Here is a 23,003-nt window from a genome sequence, read left to right on the forward strand (position 1 = left end):
GTGGAAGTTTTTTTATGTAGGTTTATTGTTCTCTTTTGTGATTTTTGTACAGTTTTAGCTTTTTTTTTGGATTTTTTTTCTGTGTGAGTTTTTTATAAATTAAAGTGACACTATTATTTATGATGCTTTTGTGCTTAGTGATGATGTAAAATTACAGAGCAGTGGGGGAAAAGGGATGAAAGACTTTTGAACATGACTTTCATGCATATAGAGAGTGTTAGAGGTGCAAGAGGAGAGTGTGTTCCAAATACTGAGTACTCTGGATATCAGTAAAGCTGTTGGAATGGATGGTATTTCATCACGGGTTTTGAGAGAACATGCTAAAGAACTGACAGCTCCATTGACCTGGCTTTTCAATAAAAGTCTGGCTGCGAGAAAGGTACCTAAGGAATGGAAGGAAGGTAAGATAGTGCTGCTGCATAAGGTGGTAGCAGACTGGAAGTGTCTAATTATAGGCCTATTTGTGTGTCATCAGTAGTTGTTAAGGTCTTGGAGAAATTAGCGAGGGACTATATACAGTGTTGGGCAGATGAGGGTAATGTTATCTGTGAGAATCAACATGGATTTGTTAAGGGGCACTCTTGCTTTAGTAATATGATTGCCTTTTATAATAACGTGACAAGAGCAGCTGATGAGGGAAAGGCATATACTGCCATTTTTTTGGATTTTGCAAAGGTGTTTGACAAGATGCCACATGATAAGCTGATATTTAAGTTGCAGCACATGGATTTAGGATTGGCTGACTGATAGGTATCAGAGAGTTGTGTGTGGTGGGGCAATATCAAGGAAGCAGACGGTTACAAGTAGGGTTCCACAGAGCTCAATATTGGGACCTGTATTGTTCAACCTTCATATCAATGATATTGTCAATGGATTGCAAGGGGACACTCAATTGTTTGTGGATGATGTGAAGCTGGGAAGGTTTATTAGTAATAGGCAGATGTGGCAGCCTTGCAAGAGGATTTGAATAAACTAGACAGATGGGAAAATGAATCGGGTTATCGGTTCAATGCAGCAAGATGTAAAGTCTTGAGGTTTGGGATCCATCGATGGGAGGATGCATACTCAATTGGAGGAGGTAGGGGGAGACAAGAGATCTGGGAGTGATGATTGATAGAAAACTGAAATTCAGGGAGCATATTGCAAAGGTGGTGAAAGTAACTCAGAGGATTGCTGCAATACTGAGAAGGATGCTGACCTGCAGAGATAAAAGAGCTATCATTCTGTTGTAGAAGACTATGATCAGACCACACTTAGAGACTATTGTTCTCAGATTTGGTTCCCTGGATTTGAAGGGGATAAATTGACTGTGGAAAGGGTACAGAGGTGGATAACAAAGATGGTTTCAGGACTGTACAATATGAGTTATGAGGATCGACTGAGGGAATGTGGATAGAAGGAGAGGTGATATGATCTAAACTTTTAAACTGTTGAGAAGCAGTTACAGGGTAGACATTAGAGAGTTCTTGCACTTGGTGGAACGGCAGGAAGGAGTGATGACAAGGGCCATCCCTGGAAGTTATCAAAAGAGGCTGAGGAGTGGTTTCTTTGCATGGAGGGTGGTTGAATGTTGGAATGCATTGCCTGAGAGAGTGGTTGGAGCGGGAACGGTCAATGGGTTCAAGGAGTGGTATGATAAACTTTATGTTTACTAAAAACGACCTACCACGATGAGTCTTCTGACTCCATGGAGGCCTAGATAATAATAATAATAATAATTAATTCTCTTGTCCATGCATAGGACAATGTTCAGTTTCTTGTCCATTCATAGGACAATGGACCTACATACTGGTACGTTCAAACTCCCTCCAGGAACAATATGGCAGAGCATAAGTATTAGTAAGATTATTCAGTACTTGGTTGGGAAGCCTCTTAATGTATTACATTCAGGTTCAGTCTCGCATACTGTCTAGCAGGCTGCTTTACTGTTGTGTTCTCAAATGGAGAAGGTAATGAACTTCCAGTTAATTATTGCATGATGAGCATGTCCACAATGGGTTTAACCTGCACTGCATGTAAAAAGGGAGCATGACTGTTGTCATAGAATTACATCTAAATCAATCAAGGATGTGAGGTCAGGGTATTATATATTTTAATGGTGTGTGTGTGTGTGTGTGTGTGTGTGTGTGTGTGTGTGTGTGTGTGTGTGTGTGTGTGTGTGTGTTCTTCTGGCTGGTATGTCTGCCTTATAGGATAAAAAGCTCTAACACCTCCATATGTGACCAGCTTACTCACCATTAGTTGCAAAAAATCTATAAAGGGTCTTTGCATCCCAGACAGGATTTGAACCTACATCTTTCTATCCAAAGGCTGGATTCAGACTGAAAGGAATTGAGATCCATACCAAATATACTATGGAGCTCAGAGGGAAAGCAGCCTCAATTGCATCACCACTCCATCTTCTATCTGCAGATTACATACTCTCAATATATCCTCATAGTGAACGACATCCCACAGTCCTGATATAATTTTTTTGTTACCATCTCTAAAGTTTCTTTATCCTCTTTGTTAAGTGTCAGTGCCTTATACAATGAAACCATCACATGTGTATCTCTGCTAGTCAGCATCCTTTTTTATTATTTACCAGTGGTGATCTGTGAAGCTTTAAGTGGGAGTGCTGCCTATCCAAAAGAATTTTAAAAAAATTCTTTATTTTCTAATTAGTAACCAAATTTATTAATAAATAAATCTGTAGATTTATTTATTAATAAATTGGTTACTGATTAGGAAAAAAAAAGAATTTTTTTAAAATTATTTTGGATAGGCAGCACCTCCACTTAAGGCTTCACAGGCCGCCACTGTTATTTACAAAAATCCTCTGGTGTTTTATTAACTCTGGACTGCAGTGTGCTCCTTGAACTTCAAGTCACTATCAAATTGTTATAGTTCTACCAAGATAGTATGCAGCCTTCCATCTGTAATGAGCTAAAGTTCAAAAATGTACACTTAGCTAATAGTTAAGTGTTACTATCTTTTTTTTTATGATATTTAACTGTATCATTTTAACACCATCACATGTAGTGTTAAAATGATTTTATTTCTCGTTTTCCTTCAGTAATCATGTTAAACTATATTGTGAGCAGTTAGTTTTTAGCAGCCAATCGAAACTCCAAACCTATTCACCCATAAAAGTCATACATACCTCCTTGAATATTTGTCACTCTGGCAACATGCTTGTTAGTGTTGGCTTATATAAACATAATAAGCTAATGTGCCCCCATAGCACAATTGGAAGAAGGACTGTATATTGTGCCTTTCAATTGGGAAAGATCTCAGTTCACTTCTTGTTATTATGAGAGGAATTTTTATATGGGCTTTTTCATTTGAAGGTGAGTTAGCTGATCTTATCTGGAGCTTTTTCTCCTGGAAACTCGGGTTTTTCATCCTACGTATAGGCAAATCGGCCTTCACTATATACACAATTTACAGACAAAAAATACTGTTGATCATGGTGATGAGTGGTAGATGGTGTTGTGTGTAGTAGAAGAATTAGCAGGGGAGGCAGATTTGTGTAGCAGAGTGGAGTAAAGTACCATCTCACAATGAGTCTTTGGTCTCCTGGGAGGTGTCACATAATAACAATAATAATAATAATAATGATAATGAGCTATTTCAGGACATGAAATCTGAAATCATCTGATCAGTTAGTAAATGCAAGTGAATTTTTTCTTAGCTTTACTGATTCACAATCGTAAGCTAAAGTACTGCTATTGTACAGCTTTGGTTGGAACTTTATGATAGTCCTCTCCCCATTGATAATTAAAACTACTGACATGCAGTTAAGTAACAGCTGTTTCATATGGGACACAATTTTTCCCATTCTCTCACCAAATGTCATTCTTTAGTGTAGTTTGCTTCCAGATCTAGAAAAGAAATATAAACATTCCCTCATTAAAAAACCGATGCAACTTTTTTTTTGGGGGGGGGGGATGCAGAATAATGTAAGCACACTCAAAAAACAACCTATCATTATAAATGTGTATTATATTCTTGTTTTATTTAATATTTTTGTGTTAGCAAAACCTGCTAAGATGCTTACTATAACAGTAGGCATATGATAAGCTTCATTAAAATACTTAATTTTCTTTCTATGATTCCAGTATAGTTTTCATATATTATCTACCATTCACCAACTTGTTTTGGATCCTATTTCATTATTGGTACTCTGCCTGGTTGAACAAGTTGTTAGTATATATACTGCTCTCCCCAATAGGCTGTGAATTCAAATCCAACTGAGGGCATGGCTATTTGTAATTATCCTTAGGTGGGAGTTGAATTTCATCCCAATGAGAGATTAGTGGGACAGTGATTTCATGTTTGGTCTCTAGAGCAGGGTTTCTGGATTATGTAAAAAAAAAAAAAAAAGAAAAACATAAAATTAATAAAAAAAAAAAAATAATAATTTTCCCTAAACCTATAATAAATCTATAATACAAAAAATCATTTGTACTATAGGCATACGCATTTTTGTGGGTGGAAGTCACATTAAAAATAATTCCTACTTATTAAACTGCAAAAAAAGCTAATATTTGTATTCTGCTACTGAGGCATCTGGTAATCAGTAAATAACTTTTTTTGATTGGTTCAAATGGCCACAAACAGTGAGCTTCCATCATTAGTGTCCAAACAGTCAAATGGTGGAATTTGTTGTCATACAGTTTCATTTGGTAATGCGTAATGATAATTTCACAAGCAAAAATTCATTTCTTAATGAATTTTTAAAATAATTATTAATTAACTAACATTCAGAATAATAATTAATTCAGTACATATTTGAAAACTAGAATTTCTGCTCACCAGGAGGATAAATCTATGTTTCAAATTCTTATTAGGCTGAATACATCCAAATTGTGGACCCTCTCCATAATCTTCTCCTGTGGGATCAAATGTGGGTACATAACCATCCTTACCTGTACAAATGTACAGTCTCTCGATCTTTAACTTATAAGCTGACTCCAAATCTTGATCTGGATGCCAAAGAACCTTACCATATACTGTTTGACCTTCAAAAAGAGAACTGATTATGCTTTAGTTATCTGCAATTAATGTCTTTAATCAAAAAATATTTCAATGGATGCCTCTCATTCAATATCTAGTATTTTAATATAAAACTGAGTACTCAGTCATCAAAAATAAAATTTCTTCTCTTAACATTTAAGAGGTATGATAGTACTGAATACTACAAAAACTGTCAAAACGCAGTTATATTAATATGGTTAACAATTATTCCATGTTTAAAGTAAAATATTTTACAGCAATGTTTCAGTTGTTTTTTTTATCAATTTTTACCCCCCTCCCCCACCATAACAAGTCACAAAACCTATAACACAACAGTGCTGTGTGCAGATAAGTGATCAAGGAAAAAGAAGGAATCTGCAATGAGGAAAATGGTACGAGGAAGGCTATTCCAAAAGCAGGGGCAAATGGAATGAAGGAAAGGATATGAAATTGGTTCAATAAGAGTTTGGAGCTGAAATGAACCTGTGTATCGATGTCGGCCAGTTTGATGGAGAAATACCCAGGAAAATACCTATAAAGAAAAATAATGCAGAAACAGTATGCTTTGCTATATAAGCAAAGTGGATATTAGATCCAGCATTATTTCAAAGTGAAATGTAGAAACTATGAAAGTTTTGTAAGGTAAGTTGAGCAGAGAGCTTACGGGAATACGCTCCCCAGTATTCACAAGTTGCCAGTGCGGACTACTTAAAAGACATAGGTGCTGCCCAAGCGTCTATATATTTGCCTTTTATTAGTCAATTTTGATAAGGTTTCACTGGCCTGACAGCTGTTTCGGACTGGTTGGTTCTCTTCAGGGAGACCAGGCAGAAACCTTAAGAGAACAAAAACTCTCATTTAGTACTGAGGAACTTGAAATATCAGGGAAATGTATTTTTCGTAAGCAAACTCTTGGTTGGTGTGTAAAAGTAATACTAAAATAAAGAGCCAAAAGGCTTCAGTTTGGCGATGCAAAATTGAAGCTGAAGCCTTTTGGCTCTTTATTTTAGTAATTACTTCTACACACCAACTGAGAGTTCGCTTACAAAAAATACATTTATTTCTCTGACATTTCAAGTTCAATAAAGAGCCAAAAGGCTTCAGTTTTCCTTTTGGCTCTTTATTTTAGAAATTACTTTTATGCACCGACTGAGAGTTTGCTTACAAAAAATACATTTCTTACATTTTGTACAAAAATACGACCGACCTATTCAGGGAGATTTCCGGTTTCGAATTGTAATAGGCCATGAAGCCTAATACGTAACAGGCCACTAGACCTAATACATAAAGGAAGAAGAAAAAGAAGAATTATTGTGATTATTATTAATACTATTAATTACATCTTCACCACTGGGAACTAACAGGGTAAATGCAGAAGATCTATTCTAGATGTGTCTCATTTTGAATTCTTTCTCATCCATTGGATGATGGGTTGAATCCCCTACAAATCTTTGCCATTTGGTTCTATCTCCAGTCATTTCTGTCATCTCTCTGAAGCTCAATACTTGTGACCTTTCCTTCAAATACTGTAGCCAAGTTCTTTTTGGTCTACCTCTTGATTGTCTTTCTCCAATGATTCCATTCAAGACTGTGTTTGGTAATCTTTGAAAGGATATTCTCTGGATGCAGAGATGTCGTGAGGAATTTTGGCGCCTATGCCCAGGAAAGAAAATTGAGCCGTTCTAAAAAAAAAACTTTTTAAAAATCTCAATTTTTATGCCTATGTAAAATTAGTGCCTATGGCTGGGGTCACATTGGCCATAGCCTCACTACGCCTCTGTCTGGAGGTGCTCAAACCATCTTAACCATGCTACTGGCCAAGATGTCTATAGACGTTAAGGTTATTATGGATGTGAAGTGCTTATTAAAATTGTAATACCATTGATATTACATTGAAATATATGATGGATACGAAGCATATGAGGATACGTATTTGATCCATAATGGCCAGTAAGGTGGTTAATTGCTGTTTAAGAATTATAGCTATGATATTGTTACTATAGTTTAATTTCTGTTTGACTTGCTCATTTGTTTTGTGTTCTGACCAATGAGTCTTATTTATTTTTCTTGAGCAATTTGTTTCAAATGCTCTGATTTTCTGTATTTCTTAATGATTTCTTTGGGAGCAGAGACGAGTTTCAAAGTCTCAGTTCCATACGTTGTTGTAGGTATAATAATAGTTTTGTAGAGTTTTAGTTTGAGGCTTTTTTGAAATGCAGTTATTTTTCCATATTTTGTTTAATTTATTCATATTAAACCATCTTTTGTTAAGTCTGTATTTTACTGTTTCTGTGTTATCGAGGTTGTGAGTAATGAGACTGCCAAGATATGTAATGCTTGTTCAAGTATGTGATTTTTTAAGTGTAATGAAATTTTTTCCTCATCTCTTCCTGTTTTCATTGTTTTAGTTTTGTTTAGATTGATTTTTATTCCAAAAGTCTTTATTTAAAATTTTCATTTTTTTCCAATTGTTCTTTAGATTCTGAAAGAATAATATCATCTGCATTTTGAATTATTCCTTCAATATCAGTATACTCCCATCATCCACACTTTGCTTACCTACTATTCCTGATGAGAAATTTTCTCATTTTTCAATTTTCATCTACTTTTTTGTACCCACATTCTATATCCATCCTATAACATTATTTCATCAAGCATATTCTGAATAAGTACTAAATACTATGCTACATTTACCCTTAAAATATTGTGCTTTGATCATCTCTTTATCCAGCAATGCTATGCACTACACTCACCAACAATTCCCTATGAAAAAAAATCTGTATTTCTCAATTGAAATTTATTCTTCATATCCTTGTTCTATATCTAATCTATAAGATGCTCTTAAAATATGTTTCAATAATATGTTCACTTTGAGCTGTACTGGAGAAAGCAGGGGAGACAAGAGATTTGGGGTGATTATTGATAGAAACCTGAACTTCAGGGCACATATTGCAAAGGTAGTGAAGGTAACCCACAGGGTTGCTGCAACACTGACCTGCAGAGGTAAAAGAATTGTCATTCCATTGTATAAACCCTGATTAGACCACACTTGGATTACTGTTCTCAAATTTGATCCCCAGGATTTAAAGAGAATAAATTAATTGTGGAAAGGGTACAGAGGCAGATAACAAAGATGGTTTCAGGACTGCACAATGTTAGTTATGAGGATTGCCTGAGAGAATGTGGACTGCAGAGTTTGGTAGATAGAAGAAGGTGAGTTAATATAATTAAGACTTTTAAACTGTTGAGAGGTAGTTACAGGGTTGACAATGGGGAGTTCTTTCACTTGGTGGAACAGGGAGAAGCGAGGACAAGGGGCCATCCCTGGAAGTTACAAAAGAAAGCTGTGAGTAAGAGGGTGAGGAGTGGTTTCTTTACATGAAAGGTGGTTGAATCGTGGAATGCATTGCTTGATAGTGTGGTGAGAGCACAAATGGTCAATGAGTTCAGTCAATGATAGACAATGGTAGACTGTATTTTCTAGGAAGGATCTCCCATGATGAGTCTTTTGACTCCATGGAGGCCTGAATAATAATAATAATAATATCCCCCCCCCCCCAAGGAACATGGCCATCACGGTGGGCTTGCATGCTTCAGTGATGCTGAGGTGCTATTCTGGTGGTAGCATAGCTGCCAGCAGGGCCACCCTTGCCAGACAGGTCTCAACTGAGGAGCCAGACTAACAGTGTTCCCTCCCCCATCTTAATGGTGAAAAGTAAGAAGAGATCCATACTGGATCAGTCGACACCTGGGTCATCAAGGACTGCATCAGATATTGGGGATCCTGGACATCAGGCAACAAGTGGGCTATAGGACCCAGCTTTCCTTGCTGGGCAATTAGGGCAGGAAGCTGAAAAGTGACTGGAAGAAACCAAATGTAAAAAATGGACTGTAGAAGAAAACAGAGAAGTTATGAAATGTTTTTACAGATCATCACCTGAAAAACGAGGCTTTAGAAAGCGATACATTTAATTTGGAAACAAAACTTCCCAGAATCTGCAATAATAGAACAAAGACTTATGAACCAAAAGAATTTCATTTTCCGCAACAAAATATTAACTGAACTTAAGCTGCAAGAGTTACATAATAAACAAACAACTCCAGTAACAGTAAATCATCAGGAGGTAGCTATATCAAACTTTGGAATTAAATTCAGTAAGCATCAAGCTGATGACATACCTCAAAATGTTTTGACAGAAGTGCAGTGTAAAATGTCAGGGATATTGAAATATATGAACTCCATAAATGATTGTATAAGATACCACCATTAAAAGCTTTACATAAATCTAGGCTAAAACAGCTCCTCTTAGACGCAAATGTTGTGATTAAAACCATCACAACCAACAGTATATAGGAAACAAATCAGTTCCTATACAGCACAGCCTATATCATTACATTAAAGCTTGGTTGCAAACTGCAAGAGCCAAAGCTGAGGATGAAACAATCTGCACCATGGAAAATATCCGGTTGGAACAAAAAGTCAACAAACTTCAAGCTGATATGAGCAACTTAAAGAGTTTTAAAGAAGGTTAGCTGAAAAATAATAACATCAAAAACAAACTGATTAACACATATAATTTGGGCAACAAAATAATCACTGAAGTTACCGAAGAGGTAAAACAAAGAATTATAGTGACTGCACAGAAAATTCAAAGATACGAAGCAAGAATAAACCAATATGCAATACAAATATCCAATATGAAACTGCAATACAAAATATGCAGTTTCGACAGAACCAATGTCAGTTTTTTAAGTCTCTCCAGAGAAATACAAATGCAAACAATCAACCAGAAAAAGAAGAAACACTCACATTTTGGAAGTCAATCTGGGATAATCCTATTGAACACAATAAAGATACCTCATGGATTAAGAAAATAGAATCAGAAATGAAACAAAAACAAATGCAAAATGTCATTATCACTAAAGAAATGGTCAGTGCACAAGCTAGAAAATTAAAAAACTGGAATGCACCTGGCAAATGAACTATATGGATTTTGGTTAAAGCATCTAACCAGTCTGCATGGTCAAATGGCAGCAGAACAATTTAATTATTTGTTGCAGTCAGGCTCAGCAGAAGACTTGATATCTGGGTGCACATTTCTCTTCATGAAAGATAAGGGTGGAGACCAAAGTAATTATCGTCTAATAATATGCCTACCATCTGTACTTAAGCTTTTCACTACAATCATAGTAAATTCCATATACCATCACTTAACATATAATCTGATTTATCCGATAGAACAAAAAGGCAATTTTCAAAAATCCAGAGAAACAAAAGACCAGATCCTTATTAATAAAATGATTCTCAGAAATTCAAAATGACGAAAAACTAACTTAAACATGGCATGGGTAGACTATAAGAAAGCATTCGATTCCCTCCCACAATCCTGGATCACTACAAATATTTGGAATTAGCAAAAACGTGTTCATTTCTGCCTGCTGTGAAATCAGGAAAAACAGCTTTAATAGTGAATAATGAATGATTTGGAGATATCGGCATTAAACATGGAATTTTCCAAGGTGATTCCTTGTCACCATTGTTCTTCAGCATTTCTTTAATACCTTTGTCTATGATTCTGATGAAAACAAAACTTGGATGTGAAATTCATAAATGTAATATTAAAATTTCACATCTGTTTTATATGGATGACTTGAAGTTATATAGAAAATAGGCCCAGCAAATAGACTCTTTACTGAATACAATTCGTATTTTCAGTCAGGACATCAAAATGGAATTTGGTTTAGATAAATGTGCAATTTTATCTATTAAACAAGGAAAAATTAATGACACTAGCAGTTTTAATTTTGATTCAAGAGAAATATATAAAAGCAATTCTAGCTGATGAACACTATAAATACCTGGGAATATTAGAAGCCAGTGATATTCTCCACTCGAAAGTTAAACAGGCAGCATCAGAATACATCAAAAGAGTAAGAAATATTATGATAACAAAATCAAATGGATTAAACACAAGTAAAGCATTGAATTCTTGGGTTATACCAGTGATCCAATACACAGCTGGCATAACAGATTGGACAAAAGAAGACCTGGACAAACTGGACTGCAAAACTAGAAAATTAATGACTATGCATCATGCATTGCATCCACGAAGTGGTGTTGACCCATTGTACCTATCAAGGAGAATAAGTGGACGGGATCTGCTACAAGTGAGACAAAGTGTGGAAGAAGAAGAAATTGGTTTAAGAAGTTACATCGACAATAGCTCTAAGCCAATGCTTTAAGCAATCACACAAGAGGGTCTTCTAAAAGCAACAGGAAAGAAATTCAATTACAAAAAGGAACAACAAAATAACTGATATGTGCGATGGAAAAATAAACCCTTGCATGGCCAATTTCTTAGGGATACTGAGGACAAAATTGACGTGAAGAAGACATGGAAATGGCTACAACACGGATACATTAAAAAAGAAACAGAAGGATTTATTCTAGCAGCTCAAGAACACGCATTACAAACTAATGCAATGAAAACAAAAATTTTGAACATCAATAATAACAACAAATGCAGATTATACGATCAGAAAGATGAGACTGTAGAACATCTAATCAGTGCCTACAGCAAGTTAGCTCAAACTGATTATAAATACCTCCATGATCAAGTGGCCAAAATAATTCATTTTCATATATGCCAAAAATATGGCTTTCCCACTTCTGATAATAACTGGTGGCAGCATAAAATAGAGACAGTATTGGAAAATGAAGCAGCAAAAATTCTCTGGGACTTTAGAATACAAACTGTTCAGCATTTAGAACACAATAGACCTGACATCACAATTGTTGAACATCGACAGGTTTGGATTATTGATATCGCGGTACCCAGTGATAACAACATTAACAACAAAGAACTGGAAAAAATTACTAAATATCGAGATCTGGCAATCGAAGTTGGCCAGCTGTGGCTTAAACACACCAAAGACATCCCAATAGTCATCGGTGCACTTGGTGCAACTTCAAAGAAGCTATGCAACTATTTACAGCAATTAAATATCAACGAAGTGTGACCTACAAAAAACAGCATTTTTTGGAACAGTCCATATTTTACGACGCTACCTGAGGGACTATTCTTAGATTCTTGGGTAGAATCTGAATTGTTCTGAATCACCAGTCAAATTTTTATTTATGTGATATCTTGTTTTGACTGTGTATCAATTATGTGAATAAAATAATAATAATAATTATAATTATATCAGATACTGTTATACAACACTTCATTGAAGTCAAAAAATTCATGATGGGAAGTTCACTCTAAATTCTTCAGATGCTATTCACTCCTATCCATTGCCATCCTTTTTATCTGCATGTAGCCTTGGTATTCTGATTTCTTAATCACTTGCTAGAATAGAAATTTCTGTCACAGTTTTCCATGCTGTCTCTTATCCATCACTTTTCTTCAAAAATCATTTTCATAAAATTGCCATGCCTTAGAAGCTGTCCTATCCATTTTTCTCATCTATTTTTCAGTCCTAATGACGTTTCTGCTCTCTTTTACTTACTGGAATACTTCCTCATTGGCTACTTTTTCCGTCCATTTAATTTTCAGGACTCTTTCCAATACCACAAAAACATTATCCATAACAGCATTATGGATGATGCAGAATATTTTAATAATTAGTTGATATAACTTTTAACTACTTGTATATGAGAACTATATGACTTATGATTAATTCAACCTTGGCATCTCCTCTAGGTCTGGTTCCCCCTGATATCAATAAAGTTCAAAACCAGTCTAGGCAGCAGCCCTCCCATAATACATAGCATTATGTGTATCCGAAAGAAAGTGTGTTTTGCATTATGGGATACTAAGTTAAATAATGTGAAGTCATTATCCTTTATATACAAGTAACCTAGTCGTGAAGATACTTCACATGAAGTACATCCACTTGTTACAATTTAATTTGTAACAAGTGGAAAAGCTTTCTACATTCCAAGTGAGTCTGTATTAAGGTCTTGTAAAGATGCAATATGGCTTCCTTATCCTTACATGTCAAGATTCTTTTCAGCATTGCAATTATGCTGTGACTTGTATTTGCAATCTTTGCTATATGGCCCTAGAACTTCAACTTCCTATTTATTAAAACTCCAAGATACCTAGCCTAATTGGTTTCTCTTCTAGCATAATCTCACCAATATAATATGACACTGGATATCCCATTATTACAAAGTGCATAACTTTGCATTTGCTAACACAGAACCGATAGCCATTTTTACATGCCCACAATTCCAGCCTATTGAAATCATTCTGCAAGTACTGCATATCACCCACATTCCTGATTACCCTGCGTATCTTTGCATCATTAGCAAATGGCTGTATGTTTCATTAATGTATAGAGAGTATGTCAAAAAAATGTATACACACTTTAACAGATGTCATCTATGGATTTTTTTCGAAGTTGGATCAAATTACAGTAGCAATGTGTAGTATGATGTTCTCTCAAAAGATGTTACTCACATGAATACTAGCATCAACACATGATCGGTAGGACAGTCAAACAATGGCCGAGGCATGATTGTCGTTCGAGAAGTGCAAGACCATTTTAAAGTGGTATTTGAGTCAAATTTGAGAATGTTGTACCACCTTATCCCAGTCCTGAAGATACTTTCAGGTGCAAACTTTGTTTGCTCACACTTGGATAAAGGATTAAGCTAAATTTATTATAGTCTAACCAAGTGAGAAATAAACTTTGAGAATGTTGTTGAAGTTCAATGACAATGGAGGTGTGAATTTCCAAAACAACCTCCAACACGCCTGGCAATTGCACGTATTCGTGATAAGTTTGAGATCCATGGTACTGTGTGTGATGTGCACTGGACACTTTGGCCAATGTTGCTCAAGCAGTAGTTCGCCATAATAATAAGTGTCTGGAAGCTAATGGTAACCACTTTGAGCACCTCATGTAATTGTAGAAGTCAAAGGTAACTTGTATTCATCCCTTGATGTCTGTATAAATATAGTATTACAATTTTTATACAGGTTTTTCTTCAGCAAAAGAAAAACCTGTATATACATTGTAATATACAGGTGTATATACATTTTTTGACGGACTCTGTAGATTGAATAACAATAGTCCAAGGACGCATCCTTTAGTACACCACTGGTAGTACATCCTTGTAGTACACTACATCTCTAAGCCTTGCAGACTCATATTTCTCACGTTTTTGATAAAAGGATTGGCACAACCATCCTCTTATCCACATTAATATTTTATAATCCAATCCCATATTTTTCAATTTATGCAATGATCTTCCATTTCTGTATTCTGTCAAAAAGCCTTAGCAAAGTCCAAAAGTATCATAATGTATCCATTTCCCTTGCCTGACTCAGTGGTAATATTATTACAAATTCTCTTTCAGCCAATTTCTGAATGCAAGCCCTAACCATTTCTTCCAAAATCTTCACCACCACCACCACTCCAGAGATACTAATAGGTCGATAATTAAACACATCAGTCTTTGGACCATTTTTGTGCAAAGATATTACTATACATTCTTTCTACTTCTGTGGAATCTTTCCTGTTCTGAGACTCAAGTTATACAGCCAGTTCAGATGAACAATATTGTGGCATCCGTGCTGATATTCCATCAGTCCTACTGCTGAATTCTTATTCACTTTTTTGTCATAGGAGCAGTATCTCCTTCTCTTCATATACCTGAGTTTCTTCATCCAGTGAAGAGGAAGCAGTAAACTACTTCTTCACTGTTGCATATACCAGGTTGATAGCTTGTAGCAAAATGGGCACTCGTTATAGGAATAATCTCTTCTGCATCTGTCACACACCATCTACATTCAGTAGAGTTATTCTTTCACACTCATTCCTTTTTTTACTTGTATCATAATGATGTAATTATTTCGATTTGTCTTTAGCCTACAGAGAAAATTTCTTTTCATACTCAATAACACTCTGTACTATGCTTGTAACTCTTGTGGTCTGTTCATAACTGACATCATCTTTATCGTTAACCAAACAGTATTCTTTTTACATAATATTTTTCTTAAGAATCTCTTGCTTAATATGATTACACATTCATTTCACTCCTACCCTTAGACTTCCAATTCTATGGACACATTCCAATACTGCTCATTTAATTATTTTTTAAATGATTTAGCAAAATCTAGCAAACAATATTAAACAACCTAGCATACTCCTCAGTTGGTCATAATTTCCTGTTTTGTAGTTCAGTGTAGGCTTTTCTGCATGTAATATCCATAACCTTAGCTACTTCTCAAGTCAGTACAGCATGATTATTGTCACCATTTATTTAGCTTTGTGTTTTTATAGGTAAAGGAATGTGGAGGACAGAGACAAACAAATGGATTAAACAAATTGGCTCTTACTGAGCAAGTGAAGGATAATAATCATGGATAATTTTAATTGTGATAAACTGATTAGAAAGAAGAGATAGCATCAGGGAATAACAGTGGCATTAAAAATCATTTCATTTGTTTACTGTTTTTAACTTGACTTTGTATTATTGGTTATGCGTACACAACATATTGTCAACACTGTTTCCCATTTCTGAGAAGGATAAAATAAATGTCAGTTCGAAAAAAAAAAGTACAGTAATCTAGCAGGAAACCTCAAGGAATAACTAACCTTACTTCACATCTCATTCGCATGTAATCTGAGTAGAGCTAAGCTATCCATGCTGTTGAGAACTATGCCTTCAATTCTTGTGCAAATTTCAGCCAATGCACATGCATATAGGCTGCTTGTTCTTTGCTCACCTTTACTAATTAAAACTGTACATCGATCCCTTGTTGCAGACTCTGCACAGGAACCAAATTTCTCTCACTTCATGTATGGCTACCATTGAAGCACAGTGTTGATAGTCATGTATGACTAACAATGGTGTGCTTCAATGGCAACACTCCCCTTATCTGATTTTCACTCCACATTATGAATGCAATACTAAATTAAGGGTACAAAGAGTTCTAATGCAAATAGTTCTCAGGAAGGGGTCCTTGTTTAATTTCATTTGTTCAGTTTCCTAATTTGAGGATTCCTCAACAGCAAGGTCCCTGGTGCAACTGCATGAGGGTTAATCTGACATTGCATGAACGTCGTAATGTTTGTGACGATATATTTAAAATTAATAACTGCTTAAAAATTATTTCTTCGTGAATTTCCCAGATGTGCAGTACACCCTGGTTAGGTAGAGTGAAGATGGAATCAGGAGATAATTGAGGAGAGTGAAAGTCAACAGTTTGGCAGGTAGATTAGTTGGAGTGTTGCCTAGGTATGATAATGGTGAGTTGAAACGATGAGTAAAAATCACAAATGTATGCTAGTAGAGCTGTGTGAGGAGAAAGGGGTGCAGTTTGTTCATGCATTGAATGCATACGAGGTGCAAATGTAATTGTATAAAAGAGAAGGATTGCATTCGAGTGATCTGGCATGAAATGGAGAGAGAGAGAGAGACTGTTGCTAGAAGGAAGTGTAATGATCAGAGAAAGTCAGAGGAGATGTGAATGTAGAGTAGGTCATGAAAATGAATTGTTTGTGAATGGAGAGGAGAGTAGTCTGAGAAATGAGAATGTGAAAACTGGGAAGCAAGCTGGAGAGAGAAATGAGTGGAGTCAGGGAGACAATAGTATAAGGAAAATGAATTCTGGAAGCATTAATGAACACATATATGATGATGGTCAGTGTAAGAATGAGATGGCCAGGATGCATGAGACTAGCTGAATGTGGGAAGGTATACTGGGTAAAGGATTATGAAGATGAGCGGACAGAAGCAGGTGTAGAGCAGCCACAGATAAGAAGTGGCATAGGTTATTATTACTATTATTATTATTGCACCCTCCATGGAGTCAGCAGACTCATTGTGGTAGGTTCATTATAGACCAAGAAATTATTATTATTATTATTATTATGTGACATCTCCAGGGAGTCCGAAGACTCACTGAGGGGGGGGGGGGGGAACCTACTCTACAACTCTCCATCTCCACCAACTACAATGAACTGCAACTACCATCATCATCTACGCCATCTACATCCGTGCCCATCTATCCCCACATTTCCCATCCCCCCCCCCTCCTTTCAGTCATACTTCAACAGCAGATGAATGTATATCGCCATAGACCGGATGCCATTGAATAAGGAGATGGCCAGCAACATCCTACAAAGGTATGTCTGAATTATCATAATATGTAGGAATGATTACCTACATATTCTTCAGATATCTGCTTATAAAACATCAGTAATGCCCTAAAAATTGGGTAAAAAAGCCAATGACATTATAAAAAAGGAGTACTACTAAACAAAAATAGGCAAAATGGCCATAAAAATAATATTTACTTAGAGGAGTAACATGGGAATTTTCCCATAAATAATACCTATATTATAAAGAATTTGTATGTCATATTGCTGGTTTTCAAACACATGTTTTTTCCTAACCTTCCATAAATGATATTTTCACCCATTAATTATAAAAATAACAATTCTCTTCCCATTGCTGACAGGTTGGGATACTGTAAAAAAAAAGAACCTATTCTGTTGTAAGGGAATACCAACACATAACATAATCTGTTCCAAATATGCAGAGCAAGAGGGTAGCTATAGAATGTACATTCTACTGTTTGAAATCTGCAACAATGTCACAGATTGGATCTTTGATGTTAGGAATTACCTCCATTTGAAAACAATTACTTGAAGATGACCATATGCAATTCTCAAAACTAGATTCCTCCTGTTTGAGTATCCCTGGAACTTCAGTAAGTTATTAAAACTTCATTTTTTGCCACAAACTGTGGAAGTTTGTGGCAAAAAAAAGGTTAAAGATTTCCTTATATCAAGTTCTGCTATTATTAATAGAAAGAAATTAATAGAAAGGAAAGGATTAATAGAAAGAGTGTCAGTGCCAGTATGCTGTAGCAATTTTAGAGTTAAGCACAGAATAGTATTCAGGAACAATCTTGGATTTTATTTGAAATAGTGACACATTAAAATCCAGGTGATACTGCAAAAGGCCTGCAATATTTTATAGATTTTTGAGAAGACTTGTGAATGAATCCTCCATGGCATTGTGAATTCTCTATATACCTACTAGTTAAGCATTGTCAAGACAATTTTTAACCATGCATCAGGGCGCTCCTTGTTTTTTTATGAGGAACCCTTTCATTTTTTCTATATAATAAGTAAAAAATTGAGAAAAAACTTTAAACAAATTTCTTGATTGTTGTGGGATCACAACAGTGTGTCAAAGTTTGTATATTGAATTAGCATAATAAGCAAACTGCAATGTGCATATAAAGAGTAGATAGAAAATTGCTGAAGGCCTTAAAGCAGAATTTAAAGTAAATGTCCTTTTAATCATTCACTGGGATGGTAAAATGCTGGAGAATATTTCAGGGAAAGAAATTGTTGACTGCCTTCTGATTCTGATTTCAGGTGAAAGAGTTGATCAACTGCTTGGTGTTCTAGTGTTCTGAAACTCCAAGCTGGAACTAACCTGTTCCAGATTGGAGTTTTAGAACACTAGAACACCAAGCAGTTGATCAACTATATAATACAAACAGATTTTGACACAATAGTTGAATGAAATATCTCTGACAAGGTTAAATGCATGTGCTTTGACATCACCTTCACCAGTACTGGATCAATAAATGGAGTCTGCATCTGTTTTGAACAAAATGTTGATGTAGACCTCAGTTGCCTTGCAATTACCATATTCTTGAAATAGTTCTGGAATCCATACTAGTGCTCTCAACTGGATCTTCCACAAGCCGAGAAATACTTCTGTTCAAAAGGTTATAAAAAATTGTGCACAGCCTTGGACTGTTCCAGCTTCCAAAGTAGTGTGACAGATGAAAAAGCCACAGCAGTTCTTGATGACATTGCTGGTGATATGATTGCCTTCACCGAGAGCCAGCTACTACTATTTCAATTAGGAGGAGATTACAGGAAGCTCCTGGAGTTGACTACTATTTTCTTGAGTGCAGTTCCAGCTAAATGAATAAACTTCAAAGCTCCTACCAGATTTCACCATGCCAGGTAAAGCAAATGCTATCTACACTTTGAAAATCTGAATGTTAAAGAGTCAGTTCAAATTAACAAAGAAGGAGCTGGAAGAAACATTAAACATCCCATATTCACTGTTAAGCTCTATATTAAAGCCTGGTTCCAAGTTCCATATGATGTGTTTGCCTCTCGGAATGACCTGCAGTTCCTGTAGGACATTTACCTGTACAAGGAAATAAATCAAGCAATAAAGCAAATGCTACACTTTGAAAATTCCAGGACACCTGTGGTACCTTTCAGAAGAATTGACTACATTTGCTATTTTTCAATGACAAAGTTTCTTTTGAGATGAAGCAAAAACTGTTGAAGCTTTGAAGAAGTCCAGAAAGACAGTCCAATGAAACAAGCTACACTTGCTACATCAGGCCCAGCTATAACTGTTTCTATGCAACTGGAAGAAGAGTTCGTGACATTAAACACTCTACAGTTCTTCTTTATCACTAGACTTCACACTGATTTCCTGAACAAGTATGCTGCTGACTGGCATGAAGACAAGTCATTCCATTAGTAAAAAAAAAGAGTGTTCAATGCATGAGAGTTGTAACAACATCACAGAAAAAAGGCATGGTCCTGATGGATAAAATACAACAGCCTATATGCAGCAATGAAGACCAGAAAGTGTCTTTTGTTGGTTGCAAGTTACTCCAGAAACAAGTATCCTGACCACAAGAAAGCCACACTGCTAAAATAACAACAACACAACAATAAATTTAAGAATTTGTTACTTTGTATTAATTTGTTTGAATAATAAGATTTCATTTTTTTTTATTTCCTCTGTAACTGAAGTTAATGGTTGTTTGAAAAAATAAATGTTATAAATGAGTAATTAAATAAAAAAATTCACTTTAGGTACTAAAGTAAATTTTTAATATAAATAAAGTAAATTACATAATTTTATTAGAAGCAATATTAAAACCTAACTGTTGCAACTCCTAAATATACTCTAAATCAATTCAAATTTTTGCGGATTTTTTTTTTTTTTTCTTTGAGCAGGTGCCACATACAAAATTCAGAACATTTAAAATTTGCTATTTTTAAGAAACATCCTACTGTGCATATATTTTACTTTTCCACCTCTGGAGTTATCTCCTATTTTTTCTAATGTAGGGTTTTCAATACAGTTCCAATCGCCAGCTGCTATGATGTAGTGGGCACATATAAGTATGGCTGCAATTCCTGGAAGAATCTTCATCTAACTATTCCACTGGATCTGACATATACATTTATAAACTTTATATATTACACATCTGAAGTATTTCCAGGTCTACTAACAAGATTTACTCTTCTGCATCCCATAAGATATTACATGATGATCCAAGGAGAAAGGGGGAAAGCCAGGTTAAGAATTTTTATTTTTATTTTATTTATTTATTTATTTTTATTTCAATTTATTTCTATTTCATGGCAACTATTCTTGATTTGGAAGCTGGTTATTTTCTTTTAATGCAGATGATAATTATAAAAGACTGTGCATAATAAAGTTCACTGTACATCAGTGAACTTTATTATTTTTCTTGATTGTTAATTGTATCACTCTCTTTTCTTTTATCTGCATGAGATAGTTCCTCTTAGTCCATGAATTCTTCTGAGTCTTCATTTGGTGGTCTCCAATCTTCTCCTTTTTTAAATAACGAAACCTGTGGGGCATTCATAATTAGAAGAACCACACGTATATTTACCACAGTGAAAATTATTTAATTGTAAATATTTCATCCTAAGTATCTTAGGACATCATCAGTATAGTATTTAAACAAAATTAGGAATATCATACAGTTAGGGCGCATGATTACAATAGAATCTCATGAAAATGTGCATAATGTGTTAAAGTAGTACAAAAAAAAAAAAAACATTATTTAACACAATTTTGTATGATAATTTCCCATACTTTAGGAATAGTAAGTCATTGCGGTTTAGGTTTGGTCTGTGTAGTAGGGCTTCAGAACTTTCTTTGTATAAACGTTCATGTTTAAATAAAGATCTATGTAAAAGTTTAGCCTTTTCCCAATGGATCCTATGGTTTGGATTTTCAATTCTGTGTTGAGAGAGGCCAGATTTTTGCGGTTTAAAAAGACGAATGTGGTCTTGATGTTCCGAGATGCATTTCTGAACAGACCTACCTGTCTGTCCAAAGTAAGACAACTGTTTCTAGATAAAATTAACCTTCTTCATCATCGCATCAACTTTACGTTAGAAAAAGAATCTCCACAGGGTATCTCTTTTTTGGATTTACACATCAAAAGAAAAGAAGACGGTTCCATCGCCACGTCCGTCTTTTCAAGCCTACATTCTCAGGTCGTTACATTCACAATTCTTCTGCTCATCATCCATCTCAGAAATCTGGCATTATTAAATCACTAGTTTCCAGAGCACACAAATTCTGCTCCTCTGAAGAATCTTTAAACCAGGAATTAGAAATTATCAAAAATACAGCCATCCTAAATGGATATAATCCCAAAACAACTCAAAAAATCATCAGTCACTTCTGCATACATCAAACCAGACGGGAAGAAGTGCATAGGATTCCCATACCTTACGTTAAAGGCATCTCAGAACGTCTTTTTAAAATTATGAAGAAATACAATTTTGCCACTACTTACAAACCTATCAACCAAATTTACAACTTATTACCTTCTCCTAAGGACAAATTCTCACCCTTGATGTTTATGAGATTCCATGCTCATGCAAATTATCTTACTTTGGACAGACAGGTAGGTCTGTTCAGAAACGCATCTCGGAACATCAAGACCACATTCGTCTTCTTAAACCGCAGAAATCTGACCTCTCTCAACACGGAATTGAAAATCCAAACCATAGGATCCATTGGGAAAAGGCTAAACTTTTACATAGATCTTTATTTAAACACGAACGTTTATACAAAGAAAGTTCTGAAGCCCTACACAGACCAAACCTAAACCGCAACGACGTTCTTACTATTCCTAAAGTATGGGAAATTATCATACAAAATTGTGTTAAATAATTAACGTTTTTTTGTTTTTTTTTGTACTACTTTAACACGTTATGCACGTTTTCATGAGATTCTATTGTAATCATGTGCCCTAACTGTATGTTATTCCTAATTTTGTTTAAATACTGTACTGATGATGTCCTAAGATACTTAGGATGAAATATTTACGATTAAATAATTTTCACTGTGGTTTATACGTGTGGTTCTTCTAATTCCAATGTTCTCCAGCTTTACATTTTTTTTTATAATTTCTTCTCCATTTAGATTTTGTTCCTTTTATTTTTGAATTTCCTCTGTTATCCTTGTTTTTTTTATTTATTTATTCATCTTTCCTTTTTTGATAATCTTGGCTGGATACTGAGTTCTTTTGGGTGTCTTGTTTTCTGTTTTTTCATCTTCTCTGATTTCTCCTTGTATAAGGGTTTCATTGCATTTGGTTTTCTATCTATTCAGATGTCATACTAAATTTGTTATTATCAATTTTAACTAACGATGTCTTATCTGTATTTGACTGAGAAAGTGGCTCCTGCTGTTCTTGAATTTTTAGACTACTTTTCAGTTGATATTGTCATGTACTTTTAGTGATTTTACCAAGTATAGTTTGTTTTAAAGCTCCCTCTTGCTAGATTCATACTTGTAAGATCTGGGAATACTTCTTTATTTGCTGATATATCCATTCTCCAAACAGTTAAATTTAGTCTTGAAGCAGCTACCACCCAAGTGATTGTATCGAACCACAACATTTAATCCTGTGGGTGGGATAAGGGTTAATTAATTCAGGATTCAGGAAGCCTTGCTCTACAGAATGCACATGGAATTTTCTTCTTTTTCAGGCTTACAACAAGCTAGAAGACACCAGGAAGGAAGCTATTTATCACATAAACAATGTTTACGAGCATTCCTATCACAATGGAATTCTAATTCACGACCTATAGTTTGGAGAATTAAGGTGCTATACACTGAAGAAAGTGTACTGTTTAATTTATATTCTTATTCATATTTT

At 35.2% G+C, this 23,003-nt stretch overlaps 1 protein-coding gene across 2 annotated transcripts in view; it reads right to left on the reverse strand.

Annotated features, from left to right (window-relative positions):
• Positions 1-23,003, reverse strand: part of LOC150099333 (extracellular matrix organizing protein FRAS1-like) — a 1,385,483-nt gene that overhangs the window by 18,623 nt on the left and 1,343,857 nt on the right. For both annotated transcript variants that reach the window (XM_090403569.1, XM_090403568.1), the window contains one exon: positions 4,798-5,003. In XM_090403569.1, the coding sequence (XP_090259695.1) occupies positions 4,798-5,003 (206 nt within the window). The remainder of the gene's footprint in view (positions 1-4,797; positions 5,004-23,003) is intronic.

This window comes from Typopeltis vanoorti, chromosome 14 (genome assembly GCF_054136105.1).
Source record: "Typopeltis vanoorti isolate ZY-2024b chromosome 14, IOZ_Tvanoo_1.0, whole genome shotgun sequence".
In the NCBI taxonomy this organism is placed as follows: Eukaryota; Metazoa; Arthropoda; class Arachnida; order Uropygi; family Thelyphonidae; genus Typopeltis; species Typopeltis vanoorti.